Source organism: Stomoxys calcitrans, chromosome 4 (genome assembly GCF_963082655.1).
Source record: "Stomoxys calcitrans chromosome 4, idStoCalc2.1, whole genome shotgun sequence".
Taxonomy (NCBI): domain Eukaryota; kingdom Metazoa; phylum Arthropoda; class Insecta; order Diptera; family Muscidae; genus Stomoxys; species Stomoxys calcitrans.
In genome coordinates, this window is record NC_081555.1 from 28,706,431 (window position 1) to 28,732,252 (window position 25,822).

At 40.5% G+C, this 25,822-nt stretch overlaps 3 protein-coding genes across 4 annotated transcripts in view; 2 read left to right on the forward strand and 1 right to left on the reverse strand.

The window, feature by feature from the left end:
• The first annotated feature begins 2,311 nt into the window (after nucleotides 1-2,311).
• LOC106087569 (protein YIPF1) lies at nucleotides 2,312-7,390 on the forward strand. The gene is made up of 5 exons (XM_013252656.2): nucleotides 2,312-2,455; nucleotides 3,185-3,640; nucleotides 3,706-3,906; nucleotides 6,816-6,908; nucleotides 6,977-7,390. Exons 2-5 carry the CDS (start codon nucleotides 3,194-3,196, stop codon nucleotides 7,265-7,267), a joined length of 1,032 nt encoding a protein of 343 aa, XP_013108110.1. The 5' UTR covers nucleotides 2,312-2,455; nucleotides 3,185-3,193; the 3' UTR covers nucleotides 7,268-7,390.
• Nucleotides 7,391-8,824: 1,434 nt separating this feature from the next.
• The window catches only part of LOC106087570 (ELAV-like protein 3), a 189,171-nt gene continuing 172,173 nt past the window's right edge, over nucleotides 8,825-25,822 (forward strand). For both annotated transcript variants that reach the window (XM_059366317.1, XM_059366319.1), the window contains exon 1: nucleotides 8,825-9,312. The gene's annotated coding sequence lies outside the window, so the exon portion shown is untranslated. The remainder of the gene's footprint in view (nucleotides 9,313-25,822) is intronic.
• On the reverse strand, nucleotides 18,444-19,341 carry LOC106087567 (fibrinogen-like protein 1). Its single transcript, XM_013252655.2, has 2 exons — nucleotides 18,679-19,341; nucleotides 18,444-18,611 (listed from the first exon to the last, which is right to left on the reverse strand). Exons 1-2 carry the CDS (start codon nucleotides 19,323-19,325, stop codon nucleotides 18,482-18,484), a joined length of 777 nt encoding a protein of 258 aa, XP_013108109.2. The 5' UTR covers nucleotides 19,326-19,341; the 3' UTR covers nucleotides 18,444-18,481.

Genomic DNA, 25,822 nt, shown 5'->3' on the forward strand with positions numbered 1-25,822 from the left:
TTTTAATAGAAAAATTAAAATTTTGCAAAAATTACTACGCATTGCAGTTTTCTATAAAATAACCAATGTTATTGAAAAACAAGCCATAGTCCGATTCGGACCATAAATGAATTGAATGCTGAACATTGTAGAACTCATTGTGTAATATTTCAATCCATTCAGATAAGAATTGCGCCTTGTAGGGGCACAAGAAGCAAAATCGGGAGATTGGTTTATATGGGAGCTGTATCAAGCTATTGATCGATTAAGACCATATTAGACACAAATGTTGGAAGTCATGAGAGAAGCCGTTGTACAAAATTTCTGCCAAATCGAATGAGAATTGCGCCTCCTAGAGGCTCGAGTAGTCAAGATCCCAGATCGGTTTATGGGGTAGTTATACCAAGTTATGTACCGATTTGAACCATACTTAGCACAATTATTGTAAATCATAACAAAACACCTCGTGCAAAGTTTCAGCCAAATCGGATGAGAATTGCGCCCTACAGCGGCTCAAGAATTCAAGATCCAGGATCGGTTTATAGGACCGATCGCCGCGGGAACATAATGGCGCCTATAACTCGCCTTGTCATATCGAGCATCATAGGCACTCTATATTTATGCAAGAGCCGGTGCCGCCCGTACTCTCACTGAGCCTGCGACTGCCATTGCAACTACTCCGTATGGAGCATTCCACTATCCGTAACCTATGGACGCGCCCGGTAGCTAGCAGCTAAGCTTCTCATGACAGCAATGAACACCACACAGATTAGAAATCAATGTTTCAGCCTGTGTGATGCTTACAACTATCCCGTGCCTTGATTGTTAAAACTGGCTACTTAATACTATACGATTTTCTATGTTGATTTTTAAAACAACAATACTAAACGATTTCCGTTAAAAGAGTTTACAGAATTCCACTACTGGTGGAACTTAACACGTTTTTGCGATATTTCGGGATTCTTTAATAGAAGGCAGGATTCACTAATAGAAGGTTAGGTCACTTGCGAAAACATAAAGTGGATAGGCCCCATGCACATCATTAGGGATGTCAAATCTGCCGATTGAAAATGTCATCAAATAGGAGATAACATAAACAAAGAATCAATGTAAAAAAGAGAACAAGTTGACATACTCAATGCCAAGTACTGCCAAAAATTAAAAATACTGTATGCTTGCTGATCGCTTGGCTTAACCTTATTCAGTGAATCCTGAATAGAAGGTCAAAACACTTTCGAAAACATATAGTGAATAGACCCCATGAATAACGTTAAGATTTTCCAAGCCTGCCTATTGTGAATGTTAACAAATGCCAATAAAAATTTGTTTTCTATTGAGAAAGTGCAGTACATTGCACATTTAAGCATTATTTTTTGGTTTTTTAATTTATCTTTTGAAAACAAAATATTTCAATGTTGTATATTTTATTAAAACAATTTGATTGATTTGATATTGAGCGGTCAAAAGCTCTTGATGTTTTGGGTATGAGAACACAATATGATGCTCGTTGGGCACAACACAGGATTCACTAATAGAAGGTTAGGTCACTTGAGAAAACATAAAGTGGATAGGCCCCATGAACATCATTAGGGATGTCAAATCTGCCAATTGAAAGTGTCATCAAATAGGTGAAAACGTAAACAAAGAATGAATGTAAAAAGAACAAGTGGATATCCTCAATGCCATGTACTGCCAAAAATTATTTATATTTCTATCATTTCCAAAGATAATTTCAATGGAAATTGCTAATAATGTGGTTTAGTATTAAAATCACAAAAGAATTTCTACAATTTACGGACTGCAAAACAATTTTTGAATACTAAACATTTGCAATTCATATGTTTTGCTCCCTCAAACGCGTTCAAATTTGAGAGTTGATTAACTTATTCCGTCAGATGCGTGCGTGCATTTATTGTGTAACTCACATATTTTCTGACATGCACTCGTAAGTATATATCTCGACCTTTATTCAGTGAATCCTGATGTAATTTACACTTTAATAATAATTTTGATAATTTCTGACTGTTAAAATTTCATTTGATCACTAAACTTAAGACAGTTTTATAGTATATTTTTTTGACAGTTCTATAAGAGAAATCTGTCAAATAAACCTACTTTAACGCTACTTTAAGTTTTGTGAATTATATGGGCAAAAATTTTATACTATTATTACCCTTCCGACATTCACAATAGTTTAACATTCAAAAGTGTTTTGCCATTCACAATTATAACTGTCGTTGGCTATGTATTAAACAAAATACAACCCTGCCATTTGTTATCAAAAACATAGCGCACAACATGAAAAAGAACAAAGTAATCCAATATGACAATCCACACCAAATCCAATGACAGCACACAGCTGACTGAAAACTAATCGACGTGTTAAGCCAATGGAAAAAATAAAATATAATTAAAATTTATAATAATAAAACACTTGAAATAAGTAGTTAAAAGAAAAGGCAAAGGACTGAAATAAGTAATTATTTAGAAATATGGCATATCTTGTTAAAATAATAAAAAACTTTTAATTTGAGGGCCATTTTAGAGTGTGCGGCATGCAAGTGTCTGTCGGTGAAAAATGAATAATATTTGCAAACAAATTATTTTCCGTCGCAATTATAATGAGAATCTAATGTTGGGGTTGGGTAGTGCTAGATCTGGAGTACATAGATAGTGCACTGTTTGATTTATTGTTCATACCCCACGCCATGCATCATCCTCTATGAATTCTTATTGCGGTGTCCGCCCTTTGATGTTAATAGGAAGAAACAAAACAAATATAATCGTGCAATCACAAAGGGGGGAATGCAAACCTTCAGAGTCCCCTACCATCCGTTGGCATACAAAAATAAACTGAGGTACAAGGGTATTTGCAATTGTTTTTGGCATCTAATCTAGGTGTGCACGCTCCATTTTGCCCGAATGCCTGAAAATTATTAGCAGGAATTTAGTGTATATAGGTGTTCCTATCGACTTATTCAATAAAAACTTGGCAATTGGGAAACATTGAAATTACCGCTTAAAATGTGGACTAACCCATTTTAGCTTGACCTTAAGATGCTCGGAAACACGCTAGAGGTTTTTATCGTGGCCCACATTCGAAGTGGCTTTTACAGTAACAGCAACTCTGTTTCCTCATAATTATTACATATCTTAAACCTTTTTACCAGAATAACATTTAGTACGTCTCCTCTTTGTTTTACAGCACAACATCATGCAGTCAGATGACTTATTGCAGTTTAAGGATTACACCAATACCCCTAGCACCAGCAGTCCTCCAGCACAAATAAATGTCAATTCACCAACGCATTCAACGGGCTCCGGTTCTGGTGGAGCTGGGCGGCAGCGTGGTGATCCCCTTTCCGATTTAATCTATGACATGAGCAATTCAGCGCAAATTCTTTCCGGTGGCATGTCGTCAAGTGGTGGAGGTGGCGGTGGCAAAAACACTGGCTTACCAGAGCCTGCCACGGCAACGCCCAGTAAAACTTCATTCCTGACCATTGAATATTATCAAAGATTCTTTGATGTTGATACCTTGGTAGTACTGGAACGTATTGCCAATTCTATGATACCCAAAAGGGCTCCCAGTAATTATTTAAAATCGTCAATTGGACAGAATCCGGATTTGTATGGACCATTTTGGATAACAACGACTTTGGTAAGTCAATGATATAATTACAGAAATAGATTCATATCAAAGTATTTTTTGGCTTTCTTTCATAGATCTTCTGCATTGCCATTAGCGGCAATATTGCCAATTATCTTCAGCATCAAAGTGAAACTTACCAGTGGCATTATAACTTCCATTTGGTCTCCTATGCAGCCACTTGTATATTTATCTATGCAAACTTCTTGCCAGGAGCTTTATGGGCCCTCTTCAAATACAGTTTGAAGCCCTTGGAAGAGGGTCTTGAAACGGAAAATGTAAGTAACAAAAATTAGAATTTCAGTTATATGGCGCGAATTGACTCGATGGAATACTCAACTTCAAAGAATACGTGTTTTGTTCTTCATTGTCTTCGACGAGGCTCATCCCAAAGTACCTACTCAGCATACTTTTGGTCCGAAGGGAATGAGAAATAATCTGAAACCTGCTTCTGTTTGCCAGTACTCTAACATGTAAGTGAGGACATGTTCTGGCTTGTCTAACATACAGGAGTATAGTCATATTGACAACGTTACAAGGTGCTGTGTCCACGTATTCGGCAGTGGGTCATAGGCACCGGCATACTATGTCATCCCCCCGACTTCTCCTGTACCTAAAGCAGACAAATAACTCCCTATATTTACAGTAGCAGCTCCTAACGCAGACTTTGCGATTCTACGGCAATCCGTTTGGGTACCAGATCTACCCAGCGGAATTTTTATCGGCCAAGGGTTGTCGCTGTTGCTGACAAAGTTTTAACCTCTTCCAGGGCCCTCTCATAGTTCCCATTATCTGGAAAATGGAGAGAGCGATGTTGCTATTGAAGCCTTAAAGGGATTCCAGAAAAAGTTTAATTCTCCGATCTCCCTTTTCTCGCCTGTAACCAAAGCAATTGTGGCACCAATCCCTCTAGCCTTGAATGAGCATTTCGTAGTGCTGATTGTCAGCATGGATTTTGCTAATCATAGGACGATCTCCGTTGCTTTCGATACAGTGAAACAACTCCATTCTTGAGAACATTGCCAATACGTCCTCGAGCAGAAACTGAAACCTTGGACATCCGTAATATGTGCATTGTTGGAAATGATCCCGCTACTAAAGCCAGAAAAGCATTCCCCTCGAGTGTTGGTGGAGAATTTTCCAGTGCTTAGCATCAGCATGTATTTCGTCTAATTTAAAGCACGACTGTCGCTTAGTATGCCAGGAACGTCAAGTTGGATCTTCACGATCTGGGGCGTAAAGTTTGAAGTCATACGCCGTCCATAACGCTTGACGAAGGTAACCTCCTTCGGCGGACCATAGTAATTCTGGTTTACCTAATTTCCAGCAGAAGCAGAAGGCTTAATTTCTTTTGGTCTGGGGTTGATGACAAACATCCCCTGTCAACGGCATTGGCAATTTTACTGAACTAACGACAAGACCACCGTATGCGCCCCTAATCCTAGTTGCAGATTTCCTGGATATGGATATTTAACAGAACCTTACCAATGAATAATGGACCCAGCACATCACACAGGCTGGAATTTTGAATCTCAATCTGTGTGATGTTCTTCGTTATCACGAGAAGCTTACATGGGAGCTTCCGGTCGCGTCCAAGGTTGCGGATAGTGGAATGGTCCATACAGAGTAGCTGCAACTGCAGTGAAAGTTTCGTCCAGCCAGTCCTTCCAGAATAGGAGATCGATACAACGAATATTGCAATAATGAATACACAACACAATGTTCCCGCGGCAATCGGTTCTAAAGGCCTCAACGAACTTGCTCAACTTTGGGAGATTGACGAGAATCGCTACCACCTCATGCAAATATGTGGTTACAATAACAACAACATTTGGCTTTTGGGTTCTTTACAGTAAAATTGGGTTGTATTGTAGTGGAGCCACACCCTCAGAATTGAAAAGTTTTCTTAAAAATTCTACAAAATTGGCGAACTTGAAAAGAGTCCTTATCGGTAAAAGTTTGGGCAGTCATTTTAGGTCCCCTTTTAAGTTGGGTTGTATGTTGATGGAGCCACACCCTCAGATTTCAAAAGTTTTCTTAAAAACTGTACAAAACTGGCAAACTGGAAAAGAGTCCTTATCGGAAAAAGTTTGCTACGGGCAGTCATTTCAGGTCCCCTATTATAGAATAGTGCAGAACGACGGGAGGGCTGTGTGACTGACGAAAATTCGGATGCGGTAAGGGGTGTTCACCTTTAATCCTGTGCCTTTTGAACTGCCTTCAAATTCTCAACGCCATAAAACTTGCAAAATTCCCACTTTCCGTATTCAGCGTCACATCAAAAACCTGACAAAAACAATGACCACTCAGGAAATTTATCCGTTCAACTAAACATTCAGCTGAATAAATTACGGGCCCCGCCAGATTTGCCTCTGTTAGAAGAATGGGGCTTGGCTTTTTCCGCTCTTAAGATTTCAATGATTTTGTGCCCAATTGAAGGTGCAAATTTTCTCACAAATAGTTAAGAAACACGAAGAGGGTTTAAGCTCGATGATAAGGTATCTCCTTTGTATAGCCGAGTGCGAATGGCTTACTGTAGTATGACACCTATTTAGGGAGAAGTTTTTACATGGCTGCCATGCAATTTTTTCAAATGGAACAGTACCTGTAATTTACTACTACTACTAAATTTCCCATGAACATTTCATTAAGGAACAAGGTATTCTTCTCTCATATCAATGAGCGTAGTCCGTTTAAAGTTTACGCTCAATGATAACGGGCCTCCTTTTTATAGCCGAGTCCGAATGTCGCAACGCAGTGCGACATCTCTTTGGAGAGAAGTTTTACATGGCATAGTACCTCACAAATGTTGTCATTAGGAGGGGTAATCTACAATACTACAACTACTTCTAAATTTCCCATGAACATTTCATTAAGGAACAGGGGATTCTTCTCTCATATCAATGAGCGTAGTCCGATTAGAGGGCCCCCTGATGAGGGGCCCCCCTTGTTATGCCGGTTCCGAACGGTGTACTGTATAGAGACACCACTTGGTAGAGAAGTTTTAAAATGGCTGGTTACCTCGCAAACGTAGTCCGATGTTCATACCGGGATTTGAACCCAGGCGTTCGGCTTCACAAGGGGATATGCTTACCTCTGCACCACGGTGGCCTTCTTTCTTGCAGTCTTCATTACCATTATCGAGATTTCCCGATAATTAAAAAAAAACATTCCTTTATGTTTACAGGCTGATTATACTCCATCTTTATTAAGTCTAATGTGCGTTTATGGATACTCACTGGCCATATACATTCCAGTATCTATTCTATGGGTTATTCAGGTATATATCACCTACTACTTCAACGTTAATTTCAAATAACTCCCATATTTCCCTTTCCATTTTTGCAGCTTTCTATACTCCAATGGCTTCTGGTCATTACAGCCGCCTTATTGTCCGGCTCTGTATTGATAGCTGTACTCACTCCAGCTTTGAGAAATTCCAAATATTCTTTATTTTTAATTATTGGCATATTAGCTGCTCATTTCCTGTTAGCTGCCGGTTTTATGCTATATTTCTTCCATGTACCCAGTAGTGGTACAGTCGGTGCCCATCAGACCACCATGGAGGCCATAAAACAACCAGTCAAAGAAGTACTAGAAGTAACCAAAGCTGTTGTTGGCAACATAACCAACAAATAAAATGTGAGGTGTTTGTTCTTCTAGGTTTAAACAACTTCTAGTTTTAAGTATTATATCAGTAGACGGCAGAAAACTAAGAAAAATAAATCAAATAAAAAAATGGAAAAATGTCCCAAACGATAATTACATACTTGTATAGAATCCTATTAAGTTAATACATATTTTTTTGTTTGTTTACTTATCTTGTGTGTGATGTCTTTTTTATCATAATAATAAAAATAGTTTCTTTATTGATAGCCTCTGCACACTTTGACTAACTTTCCAAAAAGTTTTTAGCTGTTCCATTTTCTGAATAGAAACCAAATATGTATGTATGTGGTCTAAAGCATGACAATACTCCGACCCGGTGTCGGATTCGAGGGCTAGACTTCGGTTCCGATCTCAAAAACTTAACTTCACAGCCCTGGTTGGAACCACATTGGCATGCGAAGGTAGCGATCCTCTTCAATCTCCATAGATAAGAAATCTCGTTTAGTTCCAGAGAGCGGATCGCCACGTGAACGTTATGGACTTGGTTATTTAAAGGTGCAAATAACTCGCCTTGGCATCGAATATCAAAGGCACCCAGTATTTAAACCAGAGTCTGTGTCGCCCGGTTTTTCACTGAGACTCTCCACTTGATTGTGTGCGGATTGTGCGCGACTGCAATTGCAACGACTCGGAATACGAAGCATTCCACTATCCTCAATCTGTGGACGGTAGCTCTCAACATGAGCATGACGATGAAAACTACAAAAATCGGGGCTCCTAGTTCCAACGTGTGTGAAGGGGACCACCCATGCCCAACCCAGGGAATGGGGGGTCGGACGAATGCGCCAGGAGGGGTTCGTCTGCGCCTGATGAAACAGCCACCTTTCTTGCCTACATGACATTTGTCGAGCTACTGAACACAGTAGAAAAGATGGCCAGAGCAGCGTCGGTGGATGGTTGCCGAATCGTTAGGGCGCTCTGGTCTGTCATCGACCGGAGGAGGACGGGGGATTTGCTGGCGTTCGATAAGAGGTCGATGAGTATCTTAACAGATGTCATAACCGGATTCTCTGCCATAGGCCGCATGGCGGCGCGCATGGTAATACCGCATAATGACTTCTGCAGGGGTTGCCTCGATGAGGATGAGGAGGAGTCTATCGAGTACTTCCTATGTTCATGTCCGGAAGGAGGACGGGGGATTTGCTGGCGTTCGATAAGGAGTCGATGAGTACCTTAAAAGGTGTCATAACCGGACACTCTTCCATAGCCCGCATGGTGGCGCCCATGGTAATACCGCATAATGATTTCTGCAGGAGTTGCCTCGATTAGGATGAGAAGGAGACTATCAAGTACTTGCTATGTTCATGTGCAGGTCTGCATGGCTCTCCTTTCATGGGATCCGATTCTTATGCTACGGAATGGCGGTGCCATAAGCTCCGGGGAATGTACATTCATGCTTGCGTGGGGATGGGATCCCCACCCCCCGCTTTGGTTCTCCATTCCTTCTGATTCTGTTCTCCATTTAGTGTATAACCTTTGGATGTGGCCTCCTTTCTCTTCCCTTTCTTTCCAGGGTATAACCAAGCTGGCCTCCGAGTGAACTCACCTATGGTGGTCAACTTATTCCACCTAACATAACCTATACGATCTAGAGCGTATCGTTCAGCGCTACAAGAGAGAACCTCTAGTTCAAGCGGCATGGGGGATATCAGTTTCTGGAAATTCTGAAAATTGCACCTGATCTGCGACCAAGCGTCCCCTGTTTAACAGCGTAGCCAGTCCCACTCGCCTCTAACCCAGATCCCTCTGGATGCACGCCACATTAGTCGCAGAGTTCCTGGATCTGGATATTCAACAGAATCAAGCAAACGAATAATAGAACACAACTCACTGCTACAGCAACAATAAGGCCAGATCCTTCAGCGCAGCTTGACTGTCTTCTTACACCAGGCAAATATTCCTGCATCGGAATCATCTGTAAGGCATCGCTAAAACAAATTTTTGGAAAACGCTACTCTCTTCGAGACGGCAATGTTACCTAATTCCTGGGTACTCAATGAAGAGCTCTACACTTGGTAAGTTTAACTTATTCAGTAGCTTGACCAACATTCATCAGGGATTCAATTTTGGGTTGCTCGTCAGCCATCTCATTCCCTGCCACTCCTTGATGGTCTGGTACCCAACAAAGACCGATAGCTTTCCCCATCGGTAGTAGAAGCTCTTTATTAGTTTAGAAGATCTTAAATCCTCGTATTTATATCGTGTGGGTTCGATTGGGCAGCTGCTCCTGATCCAAAAACATATCCAGGATCTTTAGGATCGCGTAGACATCCGCCAGAAAAATACTACTCCCATTCAGAAGTTTGTATGACTCCCCCATTTCTAGGAGCTAAATTAAGACTTGCTCCGGATTGGTTTCACTTATTCTCTAGGAATGGATCGCTGATGAGTGCTGATCATGCACTCATCAGCGATCCATTCCTAGCTTGCTCGCTTCCTACCTATTTCCTGATAAACCTTAATTAAAAGGGGCTCGCAAACCCAGTTGGCTTTCTTTTCCAATGGCGCGAATATGCTATTTGCATCTCCTGATCAGTCTTGACCTCACATAGCCTGAAGACCTTCAGCGTCGCTGACTAACCTCATATATTGTAATAGACCGATCGAGCAGCCGATATTGCATCGAAAAGGCGATATTGCATCGAAAAAGGCTTCAACCACCGCCGTAAACATTCATCGTGCAGTCCTCAGCCCCAATCCATACTTATCGAAATGCAACAGCAGTGTCTTCTTTTGAACACGTCTTTACGTTTCCTCTCCAATTTATGCTACGGCTACGTATATTACGCCAAGGTCCTTAGACTCTCGAGAAAGCGGCAGCTCCAGACCATCCAGGACAGGCCCCCTGAAAACACTTATCTGCCTCTTTATGGTGAATAGTCTCAGTCTTACCCATTATCCCTTCTACTGGGGTTTGAGTGTTTCATGGCAGTAGACAAACTTAACATGACTTAAGGTCAGAGATTCAGAGCGAAACGGAGTGATAGCCAGAGCAGAAGTGAAGCTGTCCTAGTTTTTCGGGAGCAGGAGAAAAACTAGAATTTTTACAATCAGGAGCGGAGCGGTACTTGAAATTTTGAACAAAACTTTCTTATTAGAGCAGGCAGGTTGGGACTGTAAATATGCCAGATCGGTCCATGTTTTGGTATAGCTGCCTAATAAACCGATCTCGGATCTTGAATTCTTGAGCCTCTAGAGGACGCAATTCTTTTCTGATATGGCTGAAATTTTGCATGAAGAGTTCAAGTTTAACATCAACAACTGTGCCAAGTATGGTGTAAATCGATTCATAGCCTGATATAGCTCCCATATAAACCGATTTCGGATCTTGACATCTTGAGCCGACAGAGAGCGCAATTATTATCCGATTTTGTTGAAATTTTGCACGAAGTGTTTTGATTTAACCATCAACAATTGTGCCAAGTATGGCTCAAATCGGTTAATAACCTGATATAGCTACCATATAAACCGATTTCGGATCTTGACTTCTTGAGCCGATAGAGGGCGCAACTATTACCCGACTTGGCTGAAATTTTGCATGAAGTGTTTTGTTCCAACTTCTAACAACTGTGCTATATATAGTTCATAACCCGATATAGCTCCAATATAAACCGATTTCACTATTATATTTCTTGAGCCTCTAGAGGGAGCAATTCTTACCCGTTCAGGCCGAAATGATATAGCTCCTATATAAATGGATCTTCCAATTTTATTTCTTAAGCCGCTATAGGGCTCAATTCTTATCCGATTTGGCGGAAATTTTGCACAATGAATTCCACTTTGGTCTCCAATAGTCAAAAGAAGTATGGCACCAATCGGTTCATAACTTGGTATAGTTGAAATTGTATAGCAATACAAAGAGATATCGGCCAAAAAACTTGACAAATGCGATCCATGGGTGAGGGTATGCAAGATTCGGCCCGCCGGAACATAGCACGCTGTTACTTTTCTTTTTTGCGGGTCAGTATTGGAAAATGCTTTACACATATGACAAGTGCGTCTCCTGCCTTATGCTGGACTCCGTTATCAACTGTGTCGGATAAAAACCCATCCTGAGTTACCCTTGGGGATTAATTCCACCTCGGGACCGCTTTCGCATTACATCGAGGTGGACCCAATATCTGTTGATTTTCCATATCATCTCCGTTGTATCGGCATCCAGACCTCCGCATTAATACTCTACGCCGCTGCATCCCGTTCTATCTTATTCTTTCAAATGATCCCCATACTGACCGACTGGTTTACTTGTCCGTTTTATGGATTTTTGGAGGATGAGGCGGACAACAGATATTTGGTAGCTCATGCCTCTGTGTTAGCAAGAGGGCACCACGAAACAAGACATGACAATATGAGACTCAAGAAGTTTATTTTGGAACTATGCATCCAAATAGGGTATTTATTACGTCCTTTAGCGGCTCAAAAAGTTAAGTCGGGAGATCGGTTAACATGGGTGCTATGCCTAAACATGGACTGATTTGGTCCATGGTTAGGTCAGGTTTAAGTGGCAGTCTCCAATCAGACACACTAAGACGTTATCGTACATTGTGATACCACAGAATTGGCAGAAAGAAGGAAGATACCTTCTAGTTCCTACCATTGAACTAAACTAAAGTGGAACTCCTTTTTACTGCCAGTGCAGGACACACACACTACAGATTCTGTATTGTCTTTTCTTCCTCGACGACCTCACAACTTCCAACAATTGTGCCAAATACGGTCCAAATCAGTCTATAACCTGATATTGCTCCCATGTGAACCGGCCTCTCGATCATCCTTGTTTAATTAATATAAGCATTAATTTTTGCTAGTTTGCCAGAAGTTTCGTATGTAGAATAAAATTATGCCTCTCAACAAAATTTATTTTGTATACATTTTTAGCAGAATCCATGGTGGTGGGTTCCCAAGATTCGGCCGAACTTAGCACGCTTTTACTTGTTTCCTATCAGACAGTGACCTCTCATGACAGACACAATGACTGGGACGTCTGTTCTAGCCAGCGACAGCAAAGCGGTAGTAGGTTGGTCTGGAAGGAGATATAAGCTATATAATTTGTTCATATTGGAAGGGGGATCGGACCCTCCCCCTTACCACCAAAACGCCACAAAAAACCAAAAGTGGATCGATCTTAACAATATGGGACTCAAATGAAAGGTATTTGTGAGTAGAGTACGAATGTGGTATTCAAAAATGGGTCCAAGTACCTAGGGAGCCGCTCCGATCCAAAAACTCTTCAAATAGGCATATTGGAAAATCATATAACCTTTTAGGAGGGGGCCGAGGGATTTTGCCCCAACATGGGGTTCAAATGAAGGCTGTTTGGAAGTAGATTACGGGTATGACATTAAGATTAATGTCCAAGTATCTGGGGACGCAGCGAAGCGGGCCGAAATCAGTTAATATTCATAAAAGAATCTAATCTTACTAATGTTTCACATTTATTACAGGAAAATAAAATATATGACAAGTTTAAATTTTTTTTGAAGAAATGCATTTAGTTGAAATTAAAATGTGCTTCTATTTGATCATTGATTTCCCCTATTTTTCTGCAAATTGGTTACTTTTCTATATTTTCTGTAAGCCATTAAAAAAATTTCGCTCGTATAGAAATCAATAATTTGACGAAATTTTCGACAAAAAATTTTTTTCTACGAAATTTGTTGGCCGATGAAGCATTCCATTGGGATTATCTGTTGTACAGAAAGCGCTTTTTTGCATCCAATTTCTATGTTTGCTATCTTCGTATAGCTTTGATTTAACATTCTTTCCACTTTGCTAAATAACTCATCTCTAGAATTGGTTTCACATGACATAAAAAAGTAAGGAATCGTTCAATTGACCAATTATCCTTTGTCCTTATCTTTGCGGCACAATTATTACACACATTACTAGTTCCTGATTGATTTCCTATTTTCCTCATCTATGAGCATTTTTTTTTGTTAAACAGTTCTCTGATTCGTTTTCTTAGCCCTTATGTTTAAGAAAAAACACGTAACTAACGACCCTGGTTTCGAATTTCTTTGGCATATTTAAATTGTTTTTGAAAAACAAAAAAAAAAAACAATTAAAAGCGTACTAAGTTCGACCGTGCCGAATCTTATATACCCTCCACCATGGACCGCATTTGTCAAGTTTTTTTAATGACTTTTACAATCAAGTTATTGACCGATATGGACCGTCATGTCATGTCTGTTAGAAGTCATAGAAAAATACCACCTCCAAAATTTCAGGCAAATCGAGTAAAAATGGCGCCCTCTAGTGGGTCTGAGTGTCAAATTGGGAGATCGGTTTATATGGCAGCTATATCGGGTTATTATTTAAACCATAGATTTAGATTTAAACCATACATGGCACAGATGTCGGAAATCGTACCACAATGACATAAGCAAAATTTCAACTACATTGGATAGGAATAGCGCCCTCTAAAAGCTCAAGAAGTTTAGTCAGGAAACCGGTTTATATGGCGGCTATATCAGGTTTTGGACTGACTTAGGCCAGGTTTTGGACTGACTTGGCACAGTTCTTGGAAGTCATACCAAAAAGATACGTGCAAAATTTCAGCCAAATCGGATAATAATTGCGCCCTCTAGAGGCTCAAGAAGTCAAGACCCAAAATCGGTTTATAGATCTATCAAAACATGGGCCGATTTGGCCCAATTTACAATCCCAACCGACCTACACCAATAAGAAGTATTTGTGCAAAATTTAGGCGCCTAGCTTTACTCCATCGAAAGTTAGCGTGATTTCGACAGACAGACGGAAGGACGGACATGGCTAGATCGACTTAAAATGTCATGATGATCAAGAATATATATTTTTTATGGGGTCTTAGACTTATATTTCGAGGTATATGTATACCCCCATCCTATGGTGGAGAGTATAAAAACAAAAATATGGCAATAAAAGTCAAATTTACTATGGCATTCGTTTACCTTTGTGTATTTTAACCCTTTTGGAAATGTAGCTTGGAGGGCAAAGAAACAAAAAACGGACTTCAACATGACAAAGGTTTGAGTTATGGTGGCTATGGTCATGGTGCATCATCAACAACAACAACAACAAAAACATCATCATCACAGCCATCATTCATAAGGGCTGATGCATTTGTTGTCCTTGTATCCTGAATGTGTCCCAGTCCCATATCATAGAATGATTTCATCAGTTTTTGTTGTGTTTTTTTTTTTCGTTGGGAATGAAAGTCTTTACCGGTAAGGACCATTGGGATTGCAATTTCATCTAGGCAATGTTCCATGTTACTACTCCAGCATCAACATCCAAGCTTTCTCCTTATGTCTGTATGTTGGGCTTAGTTTTTACAGCCTTTTGAATTAATCGTCAATATTTTGTTTTCGGGTTAATCCTTTGTTTTGTTAAACTCAACTCTTTTCTCCCTTTTTTGTTGTGTGCTGGTGGCCAGCGTCTCGTTTGTCCTGTTTCTACCCCCTCTCTCTCTCTCACACACACATGCAACTACAACACTTTCACCCTTGCAGCTTTGATGATAGGATGTTGGCGTCAGTGGTCATTCAAGAGAAGTTTCTCTCATCCCTTTATGCCTTTCCAAAAAAAAAAGTTCAAAGATAAAGCTAAACTAAAGGATAGGGATGCTCAAGGGGGTTGTTTTTATATCGGATTTAGATGAGATGTGGCGGTAATGTATTCGAACTCTAAATGGACTTTTAAATTTTGATTGAAAGAGACACTAAAGTCATTTTGTTGGGCTTAGTTAACATGAACTTTGAGTTTAAAATGTTGGAACTGACAAATGGAGCGCATAAAAGCAGCAGGACGAGCGAAAATTCGCAAACTCATTATATTTCAACAATTTTCGATGAACTGATTTTCTCGAATTTTTTTACAGGTGGTGTGGAATGGTCCCGTGGTGAAAATAGGCGGGAGGTCCCTTCTCTCTTTTCATAATTTTCAAAAATGCTCGGGGTTGAGAGTTAAAACCTAGTGTTCAGGTCAATTCCCAAAGCCAAAAGACCTCCCAGACCAAAATCAAATAAAAGTATTTTATAGTAAAGCACGAAATCGATATCGACTTTCGGGACCAAGTGTCTGGGAGTCCACTCACCTCCAAAACCATTCCTCAACAGGGCTTATTTACTGTCCCTGTTAATATTGGGACCAAAAAAAAGATTTTTGAGAGTAGAGGACAAGTCTGACATATTTTTTCAGGCCTTCAGTGTCTGGGTGGCCGCCTCACACACAAAACACACCACAAACTGCACATATTTACCTAATCAAATGAAAGGTATTCGGCAATAGAGCACGAAATTGTTAACGATTTTCGGAATCAACTGTCTGGGGGCGTCCCTACTCCAAAAAACCTTGAAACCCGGAATTATTAACTGACCATGACAATATGGGGCTCAAATGAAAGGTAAAGGATGATTTTTTATGAGTTACGTTTTTCGACCTGGCAGCACTGGTTGACAATTTTGTCATCTGTAAAAGTGAAAAGTGTTCAGTATACGCTGCCATTTCATATTGGAGAATCTCACAGAATCCTGTTGAACCGTCGAGTTATTTCGCTCCGCAACAATATTCTGCAACTTGTAATAGGAAAACATTGTAAGTCACTTAAGGATAGCTACGACAGTGTTATGCATTAGACGGTTGATGATCTGTGTCTGTTTCCTGTGGAGTGGCAAATTTGAAGCACAGGAATAGGCTTAGAATGGAATCCAAAGACCCAACAGCTGCGGTTGTGGTATCAGGCCGTAGCATTGGGATCTGTAGATCTATCAAGTAAAAAGGTGTAAAGTTCGGCCGGGCCGAACTTTGGATACCATCACCTCGGGTATATATGTAAACCACCTTTCGTCAAATTCCGGTGAAAAATGCATACCTTATGCCCCATAGCAGCTATATCGAAATATGTTCCGAATTGGACCAAATACTTATAAGTACAAGTCATTATTCAATTGTGTATAACAAAATATTAGACCTTTAAGTAGCTATATCTAAAATAAACCGATCTAAACCATATACGACACGGATGTCGAAAAGCCTAACATAAGACACTGTGCCAAATTTCAGTGAAATCGGATTATAAATGCTCCTTTTATGGGGCCAAGACTTTGAACTGTTCTATATGGCAGCTATATCCAAATCTGGACTGATCTGAGCCAAATTGAAGAAGAATGTTGAAGGGCTTAACTTAACCCACTGTCCGAAATTTCGGCGACATTGGACAATAAATACGCCTTTTATGGGCCCAAAACCTTAAATCGAGTGATCGGTCTATATGGCAGCTATGTTCAAATCTGGACCGATCTGTGCCATATTGCAGAAGTATGTCGAGGAGTCTAACGCAACTCACTGTCCCGAATTTCAACAAGATCGGATTATAAATGTGGCTTTTATGGGCCTAAGACCCTAAATCGGCGGATCGGTCTATACGGGGGCTATATCAGGATATAGACCGATATAGCCAATATTCAAACTTAACCTGCTTATGGACAAAAAAAGAATCTGTGCAAAGTTTCCACTCAATATCTTTATTTGTAAAGACTGTAGCCTGATTTCAACAGACTAACGGATAGACGGTCGGACATGGCTAGATCGTCTTAGACTTTTAATCTGATCAAGAATACATATACTTAATAGGGTCGGAAATGGATATTTCGATGTGTTGCAAACGGAATGACACCATCCTTTGGTGGTGGGTATAAAAGATGTGTCAGTAGCGGAACACCTCAAGGAAGTATAGTGTCTCCTTCACTTTGTAACGTAGCCATTTACAATATATTATTGTCTCTGGAAGAAAGAGGTGTAAAAGTGGTCGCGTATGCTGAAGACGTGTCTATTGCGGTTAGGGGAAGTTTCCTAGTACTTTTAGAGTCATACTTTAGGAAGCTCTATGTGCTTTAGCAAAGTGGGCTACCGAAAGTGGTCTAGGCGTAAATCCGTGCAAGACGGAAGTAGTTTTTTTGAGCAACAGATACATGTTACCTACAGTGGTGCCTGTCTCCTTGGGAGGAGAGAATTTTCTATTTACTGAAAGCACAAAATACCTGGATGGTTTGCTGGACACGAAATTGAACTTAAATCCTGATATAATTGCTTCTCAGACAGCCAGGTAGCCATTAAATCTCTGAAGAACGTATTTCTGAATATAAAAACTGCCCTTGACTGTCGCAGATTTCTCAACGAGAGGGTTGAACAGTTCAATATTTTCTTGTTCTGGGTGCCGGGTCACAAAGATATCCCAGGGAAGTGTAAAGCGGCGAGCTTGCGAGACTTGAAAGTACCTTAGGGGAAAAGGAATCTGTGAGTATGCCTCTAGAGATATGTAAGTTAGTGCTTTAGGATCATGCCCGAAGGGCAACGAATGAACTTGAAGAGGTCTTCCGCTTTTCTGTCATTGGCTAAAACAGACGTCTCATTCATTGTGTCCGTCATGACAGGTCACTGTCTGATCAAAAAACATGCATGCAGTATAGATACAGAATCGGAGGGAATCCTTGGTATCCAAGAATGTGCCATTGCTCGAGAAGGAATATTTTCCTTCTGGGCTAAATCTAGTGCTGCGCCTGACCAGAAAAGACTGATCAGTCCTTTGTTTGCTAGTGCAGCCTATCGCAGCCATTCCACTAAACGAGGCTCATTGGCAGAGAATATGCTACGGCCTGATACAACCACTGCAGCTGCTGTATCTTGGGAGTTCATTTTAAGCCAACTCTCGTGATCAAGATCTGAGGGCTCTACTGGAAACAGACGCAGACAATATGCTACGGCCTGATACCACCACCGTAGCTGTTGTATCTTTAGACCTCATTCTAATCCAACTCCCGGAATCAAGATCTGGGGGCTCTACTGGAAACAGACGCAGATCACAAACCGCCTAATAACTGAAATCTCATGGCAGCCGGTTGTACGTACCGGTTTGGCCCGATGAAGCCTTCATTGGCAAGGGCTGCCGTCTCAGTGTATAATACACTGCTACAATAACAACAACCAACCGCCTAATGTATAACACTATCGTAGCTACCCTTGAGAGATTTAAAATTTTTTTCCGAAAATAACTACCTTTTACTAGTTATATTCTTGCGGAATGAGGTAACAAAACGCACGATCTACTCAACGGTTCAAACAAACGGCTTCTTTATTGGTATATACAGATAAATTTGTAGTTGAATAATTTAATCAATCCAAGGCAATGTTTTTGAATTCATGTTTTCATACCTTAGACCTTATCATCATTTGAGCGAATTCCAAAGAATAGTTCATGCCATGCCAGTGTTTCCAAACTATGCCTTCATTGGAGATAGAGCCCGATTTATGTTTCATGTTACTACCATTCAGATTGCTTTAAGAAAATAAATGAAAATCACAAAAGAATAACAGCCTTCAATACGTAACATTGCTTGAATTACCTATCAAAACATTCACCGAACCACCAACCTCCTACCCAGACTTTAGCACAACGTTGCATTTCATCATTGTTATCCTGATCGAAGGTAGAAAATTGCTTACCTACATGATAGCACAGTGAATCGCCAGCATCTCCGCTATATTCACCCAATTCCTTAAGCTCATATTTCTCCTTCTCACTTCCTATTACAACATTTTCATATTTGGCATAGGCCACTTTTCCTTCATCATCGCCCAAAAGCACCAATAACTCTTGAGGTTGCGAGTTTGTCAGCTGGTGAATTTCCTCTAAGCCCAAAAAATAGCTTCCTTGTTTGTCACCAAAGCCATTGCTATAATCCGTCCAATTTCTATGGAAATTTTCATTGGCATTAATGCGTCTCTGTATAATTGTCCAGTCATCAAATATGTAGGAAATATCACGAGAGCATTTCTCAGCATCCTGATACCACTTTTGAAATGTCTGCAATTGCCATTGCAATTTTCCAGCAACGAGTTGTTTTCTGACATCCAACTCCAGCTGTTGAAGTTTGAGCTTTAACGACTCCACCTTGACCAAGGAATTCGATTCATCAGTTGGAATGTTGGCACTTTCAATAGAATTGAAATAAATGAAGGCAAAAATCAGAAAATTTTTGAAAATATTCATGATGTGAATGCGATAACACGGAACTGTATTCGTCAAAAGTTTTGGACACTATGATGCATTGAAAAAACTATTTTTTCAAAGATTTTGATTTGAAATTTTAAGCCATGCTTATCAGTTGGGTTAAAAGGTGTAGCCACACATATCCATATCTGTTGAGACATTAGAGTGCGGCGAATTGCAAAATAAACCCAAAGTTCAAATGGTTCGCCGATGTAGGTCATTTTGCTGAAGAGCTATGGGCTTGCAAAGGAAACCAAGATTTGTACCTTCATATCCGTTGTTTTTGTTGTTGTTGTAGCAGTGTGTTGTGTTCTATCTTTCGTCTGCTTGATTCTGTTGAGTATCCACATCGAGGAACTCTACGACTAGGATTAGGTGCATGTGCGGTTGCCAGTTTGGCCCATTGTGATACTCTAGAAAAAAAGAGAAGAGAATAAAGACGTGAGACCACGGCCCATATCCGGAGGTTATACACGTATTCACAAATCTCAGAAGACCTCCCAGAGGAACGCTCACATAATCACTTCGATCACAGAAGAAGCGCCCTACCAGTCTCGGAAAGAGGTGTTCACCAATGATCCTGTGCTCCTGCTTGCCGGGCAAAAACACAGCAGGTGCTCGAACGTCTCTAACTCCTCTTCGTCATCGCACATCCTGCCGAAGTTTGCTTATTCATACGCTCAGCGCGACTTCAAAGACCTCACGTTGCAATGACCAGTCTGGACTCCTATAGCAGTCCTAAGTCATTCTTTCTCAGTCATGCTACTTGGTCACAGGACCTTTGACTGTCTATAACCTGAAGCACCAGCCCTTCCACGCCTTATTCGCACAGTTATCATAAAAGGCGTCCTCCATATCAAGAAGCTTGCACAGTGGAGGTCTCTCTTATTCCACAGCAAGATATGCGGCAATCAGAGATCCATTCCTGACCAGCTCGTCAGCTGCGTTGTTCTCCGCCACACCTTGATGGCTTGACATCCAGCAGAGCCTGACAGCTTTCCCATGGTTCATGGTGGCACAAAAGTCAGTTGACCTCGCCCAGCAAATCAGTTCTGGCTCAATTACGATTTTGCTGATGCATACTACTCTACTCCTACTCTCTACTCCTACTACTCCTACAGGCCAAGGATTGATGCCAATATGCAGGATGTATGTTCCGATTGTGACCTGAGACCACACGACAACATCCAGGATGTATGTTCCGATTGTGACCTGAGACCACACGACACATGTCACCAGTTTAACTGCCCCGCCAGATCCATTCGACTCAGACCCGAAACCCTCTGGACACACCATAACTTTGTTCCAGAGTTCCAGGATCTGGATATTCAACCGAACCATGCAGACGAAATTTATAACACAACACACTGCTACAACAATAACACTTCCTGTTAAATATTCTATCCAAGATCACACTCAAGTGTATGACCTTGTTGGATATCGAAGTCGTTCTGTTGAGGAAATGTGGTGCGGCAGACAAGCAGATCTTAGCCTTCCCTTGGTTGCATTCAAACTCCTATGTCTAGCCCAATCTTATGTCATCTCCAAGACCGTTTCGTCTCTTCTGCTTAGATGATTCGGACTCTTACACCTCCTCAGTCAGGGTCTGCAATATACTATTTATGGCGTTCATCCATAGAAGTGGCGATAAGCGGCCCCCTCTGGAGTGCCGTATTCCACCTTATCCCCTATATGCTTATGTCAAGGAACTCACAATTTTTACATCTATTCCTTAGCATGTGGATTATCCAGCCTCTAAGCACTCGGTACTATTGGATGAGTGTGTTGGGCCTCACATTTTTTGAAAACCCTTTCGATGTCAAAACAAACCGCCTAAGAGTACATCTTGGCATGAAAGGATTCTTCTTTTTTATGCAGAAACTCGTATATAGGGTTCTTCACAGCCCTTTTCTTGACATGACCAATTCGTTGAATGTACTTCTCTTTATCATGGTTTCCACTATACGCCCCATGGTTTTGAGTAGAAAAGTTGTAAGGCTCAAAGGTCTTTTGTATAAATACCAGCCTTGCCTCCTAAAAGGCTTTTGGAGTTTAAGCAAGTCCTGGGAACGCTGTTGGTCACATTGGGCGTCAGGTAGTCCGCCTCCTTCTGTGTATGTCCATGCACTGGAACAGGGGCAAATTTCTCACATATCAATGAATGCTGTCCCATGCAAGTTTGAGCTCAATGATAAGGGATCTCCTTTTTATAGCCGAGTTCGAACGATGTGCCGCAAAGCGACACCTCTTTGGGGAGAAGTTTTTACATGGCATAGCACAAATGTTGCCAGCATTAGGAGGGGATAACCATCGTTGAAAATTTTTTTCTGTTTTCATCAGGATTCAGCTTCATGCAGCAGCATGTCCCCCTACATGCTAACCGCTGCGCTACAGTCCTTCTGTAGTAATTCAGAAATATTCCCTCGCAACGGGTTAACTTAAATGGTTGGAAGCTCCTCAAGGCTTACTCTACCAAAACGTCCGCAATGATGAGGCCTCGATCAACCTTATTGTACCTAGAACCCGGTATTTCCGTGTGTCCGTGGTATCCAACGGAAAATGCGTTTTCATCAGAAGCCTTAATATGTCTTCCGCCGTCTCTGCTCTAACCCCATGTTGCCTACTAACGTCTCAGTTTGGACATGGGTTTTTGAGTGAAACTTTTTCATTCTGGGAGCGTAAAATTTTTCTTAAAAATTAAAAAAAAAAATTAATTTTTAAACTTAAAATGCTTGTAACTCATTAATTATGTGTCCTATCTAGATATAAATGGTAACAATGACTAATCGAACCACACTCTCAATAGGCTGTCATATAGTAAAAATAAATAGTGTAAAAAGTTTTTTCTTAATTTTTAGAAGTCTTGCAAAAATATTAAATTTATGTTAATCACAAATTTCAAACAAGTAAACTGCCATTCAAAAAGGTGGTGGAAAGTTCACACATCATGTCTATGCGACATATTCATTATAATTCCTATTCCAATGTCTTCTGAATGCTTGATATTTTGTTTGTAATGGACGGACACGTGTCTCTTCGCTTGTGAGATATTGAAAAGAAATGAAACAAAACTACTAATGCACAATACCTTTATTTCATAAAATGACAGACAGGCTGCCATGTCATGTTAAGGAAGCAGAAAACCCAAAAAACAGCCTACAGCCAACAACAGGACAATGGCAAAGGCAAACCAATAAAAAACATATTGTGTATGTAAATGATTTTGACACAGAAAGCTGTAAAAATCCCTTTTGCCATTGTATCCTTATAGACGAAAATCCCAACTCACCATCTCTGGCCCTTCGTTCGGTATGTGATCTTAACCCAGGTTCGATGATGGTTGTTTTGTATTTTTTTTTTAATTAAAAATAAAACGGATGACAAACACGCACGCATAGCTCTTTTTCTTGTCGTTTGGGTGCGTCGTTCATTGATGTGCTGTGAAAACGAGAAAATTGTTTTGGAAGACTCTTGCTGTCGGAGGGTTTCCCAATCATTACGAATAGTTTTTCATATATGACGTTACTCCATATGAAATATTCATAGCAACAACGCGACATGGTGAAAATGTTTTAAGCTTTTGTATCCAAGCTGTCGCTTGCAATGCAAAACCAATTGAATGAACGTCAGTTACAACAATGGATGATTATGTCCTTTGGTCTGAGTGTGAATGTGTGTGTGTGTTTTTGAGCAAACAATCAACCTCGGAAAAAGGGGTGGTGAACGCATGCGTAACATTGCCAGTGGCTGGTTACGAAAGCGCGTACATGCTTGGCTACACAATTATCAGTGGATTTTGGCAGCACGTGCATAATTTTATCTAATACGCCTGAAGACAAAAGAACTTGTGGACTAGGTGAATAAATACACTGGAACAAAATGGGATATCATAAGAGTTGGTTCGCTTATAAGGAGCCACACCGTAGCTTGGTGTGGAGGAGGTTTCCGATTAGATAACTGAGACGACACTTGAGGTCGAGAGCGAGGCACTGTTGCCAGCGACACAGTCTTGGATTGACGGAACTCTGGTATTGTCATCTGGAAGTTCATGCTACACAGATAGATTAAAGCTAGGGTACAGAATGGGCCTGGGTGTCTACATTGAGAACCCATGGACTAAGATCTGTTTTCATAGAGGCGGTTCTGACAAACCGAAAAGGACCTGGGTCCGGCGTTCTCTTCAATCCCGGCACTGACCAGAAGCGTGCGAAGTCGGTTTTGTCCTTTCCGCCCGCCTGTCACAGGACGTAAAGCTAGGCGCTTGAAATTTTGCACAAATACTTCCTTCTAGTGCAGGTCGGTTGGGATTGTAAATGGGCTATATCGGTCCATGTTTTGATATAGCTGCCATTTAAACCGCTCTCGGATCTTGACTCATTGAGCCTATAGAGGGTTCATTGTCTGATTCCGATTTGTCTGAAATATTGCATTAGGTGTTTCTTTATGTTTTCTAAAAACTGTGCCAAATCGGTTAATAACCTATTATAGCTCCCATACAAACCGATCTCGGATCTTCACTTTTTGAGCCGCTAGAAGGCGCTATTATTAATCGATTTGGCTGAAGTTTTGCATGAAGTAGTTTGTTTTGACTTTTAAAAACTGTGCTAAGTATGGAGGCCACCGTAGCGCAGAGGTTAGCATGTCCGCCTATGACGCTGACCGCCTGGGTGCGAATCCTGGCGAGACTATCAGAAAACAAAAATTTTCACCGGTGGTTTTCCCCTCCTAATGCTGACATGACATTTGTAAGGTACTATGCCATGTAAAACTTCTCTCCAAAGAGGTGTCGCACTGCGGCTCGCCGTTCGGACTCCGCTATAAAAAGGAGGCCCCTTATCATTGAGCTTAAACTTGAATCGGACTGCAATCATTGAGATATGAGAAGTTTGCCCTTGTGCCTTAGTGGAATGTTCATGGGCAAAATTAGCAATTAGCTAAGCATGGTCCAAATCGGTTCATAACCTGATATAGCTCCCATATAACCCAATCTCCTGATTACACTTTTTGAGCCTCCAGAGAGCGAAACTCATATCCGATTTGGCTGGAATTTTGTACGGCAACTTCTTCTATGACCTTCAACATACTTGCCTAATATAGTCTGTGTTAGCCCATAATCTGTTATAGCTCCCATATAAACAACTCTCCCGATTTTACTTCTTGAGCGACAATTTTTATCCGATTAGGCTGACACAATGACTTCTACTCTGGTCTCCAACAGCCAAACCTAATATATCTCCAATATGTTCATTACTTGCTATAGCTCCAATGGCATAGCCATTCTTATCCATTAACTTTTGTTTGCCTATAAAGAGATATCGGGCAAAGAACTTGATAAGCATAGCTTGATGAGCTATGCTGGAGGGTATATAAGATTTGGTGCGGCCGAACTTAGCACGCTTTTACTTGTTTAATGGTATTTTTTTTAAATTTTTTAATCTCAAATGAATTTTATGCTCATATCGAATGATCCATTGCACCATTCATGTTAGAATACAAAAAATATCTCAAAACCTTAATCTTTTAGTTATTACATACGAATGAGTTGTTATATACCAACATATAGTTCTTTTCTTCAGTGTACATTACAACATCATTACAATGCTTACCATTAGCAGGCTTGAGATAGCAATCAGCTGATTGTAGTAATCAGTTGCTAGCGATGCTGCCTTATGGCATTGCATTGGCGAATACCAAAATTTCCACCCTTAGTTCTATAACTAAAGGACATATCATCATACTCAATATATATGTCTGTGATGAGTGTGTATACCTTTACATAAGGATGTACTCATATATGTATGTCCGTTGGCTCCTCTGGTCCATGCTTTCATGCAGAGTGCAATCAGATGGAAAAATTATTCAATTTCAATTTTGTTACTTCAGGTGTGTCTTTTCACTCGAACGTCCAATGCAAGTTTTGCCCATTCTCCGATGAACAACATGAGGTGGTAGTACGGTAAAGGATATAAGTGAAACAAAGGTTGTGTATTGTTAATGGTGGTGGTAGTTTGTATCCCTTGTTGTATTGTTTAATTTATAAAATCTTAAATAAATCCAGATTAAAGGGTTATATTTAATAAACATTGCTTTGTATTCAATTTTTGTTTAGAATTACGTGGTTCATTGGGTGCATTAAGCACTTTATGTTTCGATCTTTATGGATAACAAATTTTAAAGTTATAGCAAGGAACAAGATGCCTCACAAAATGTCTCAAAGGCCCACAATATGCTTTGCAACTCTTTAAAATTGCCCAACAGACGATCTTAATAGTTATTCTTCACCAAATGTCCTTTCTCCCTACACAAACTGAATACAGAAAATTAAAATTCCATATATTTACGTCTTGTATCTAATGGACGTTGCCGTTGATGAATAATGTAGCACAATAAGGTAGAATCGATTTTGGAGGAAGGCTCTTGTAAAGGCCTTAAAATGTCCTTTCAACAACAAAAAAGCTCACATCAATACTTTGAAATTCTTCTACTTAAAATATGTG

What these genes read in the sequence shown, in the direction of transcription:
- LOC106087569 (XM_013252656.2), top strand. Translation starts at nt 3,194, where the DNA reads ATGCAGTCAGATGACTTATTGCAGTTTAAGGATTACACCAATACCCCT. An exon ending in TTTGGATAACAACGACTTTG is followed by an intron (nt 3,641 to 3,705) that starts GTAAGTCAATGA and finishes TTTCTTTCATAG; the next exon opens with ATCTTCTGCATTGCCATTAG. An exon ending in AGGGTCTTGAAACGGAAAAT is followed by an intron (nt 3,907 to 6,815) that starts GTAAGTAACAAA and finishes TTATGTTTACAG; the next exon opens with GCTGATTATACTCCATCTTT.
- LOC106087567 (XM_013252655.2), bottom strand. Translation starts at nt 19,325, where the DNA reads ATGAATATTTTCAAAAATTTTCTGATTTTTGCCTTCATTTATTTCAAT. An exon ending in TTCGGTGAATGTTTTGATAG is followed by an intron (nt 18,612 to 18,678) that starts GTAATTCAAGCA and finishes ATTTTCTTAAAG; the next exon opens with CAATCTGAATGGTAGTAACA.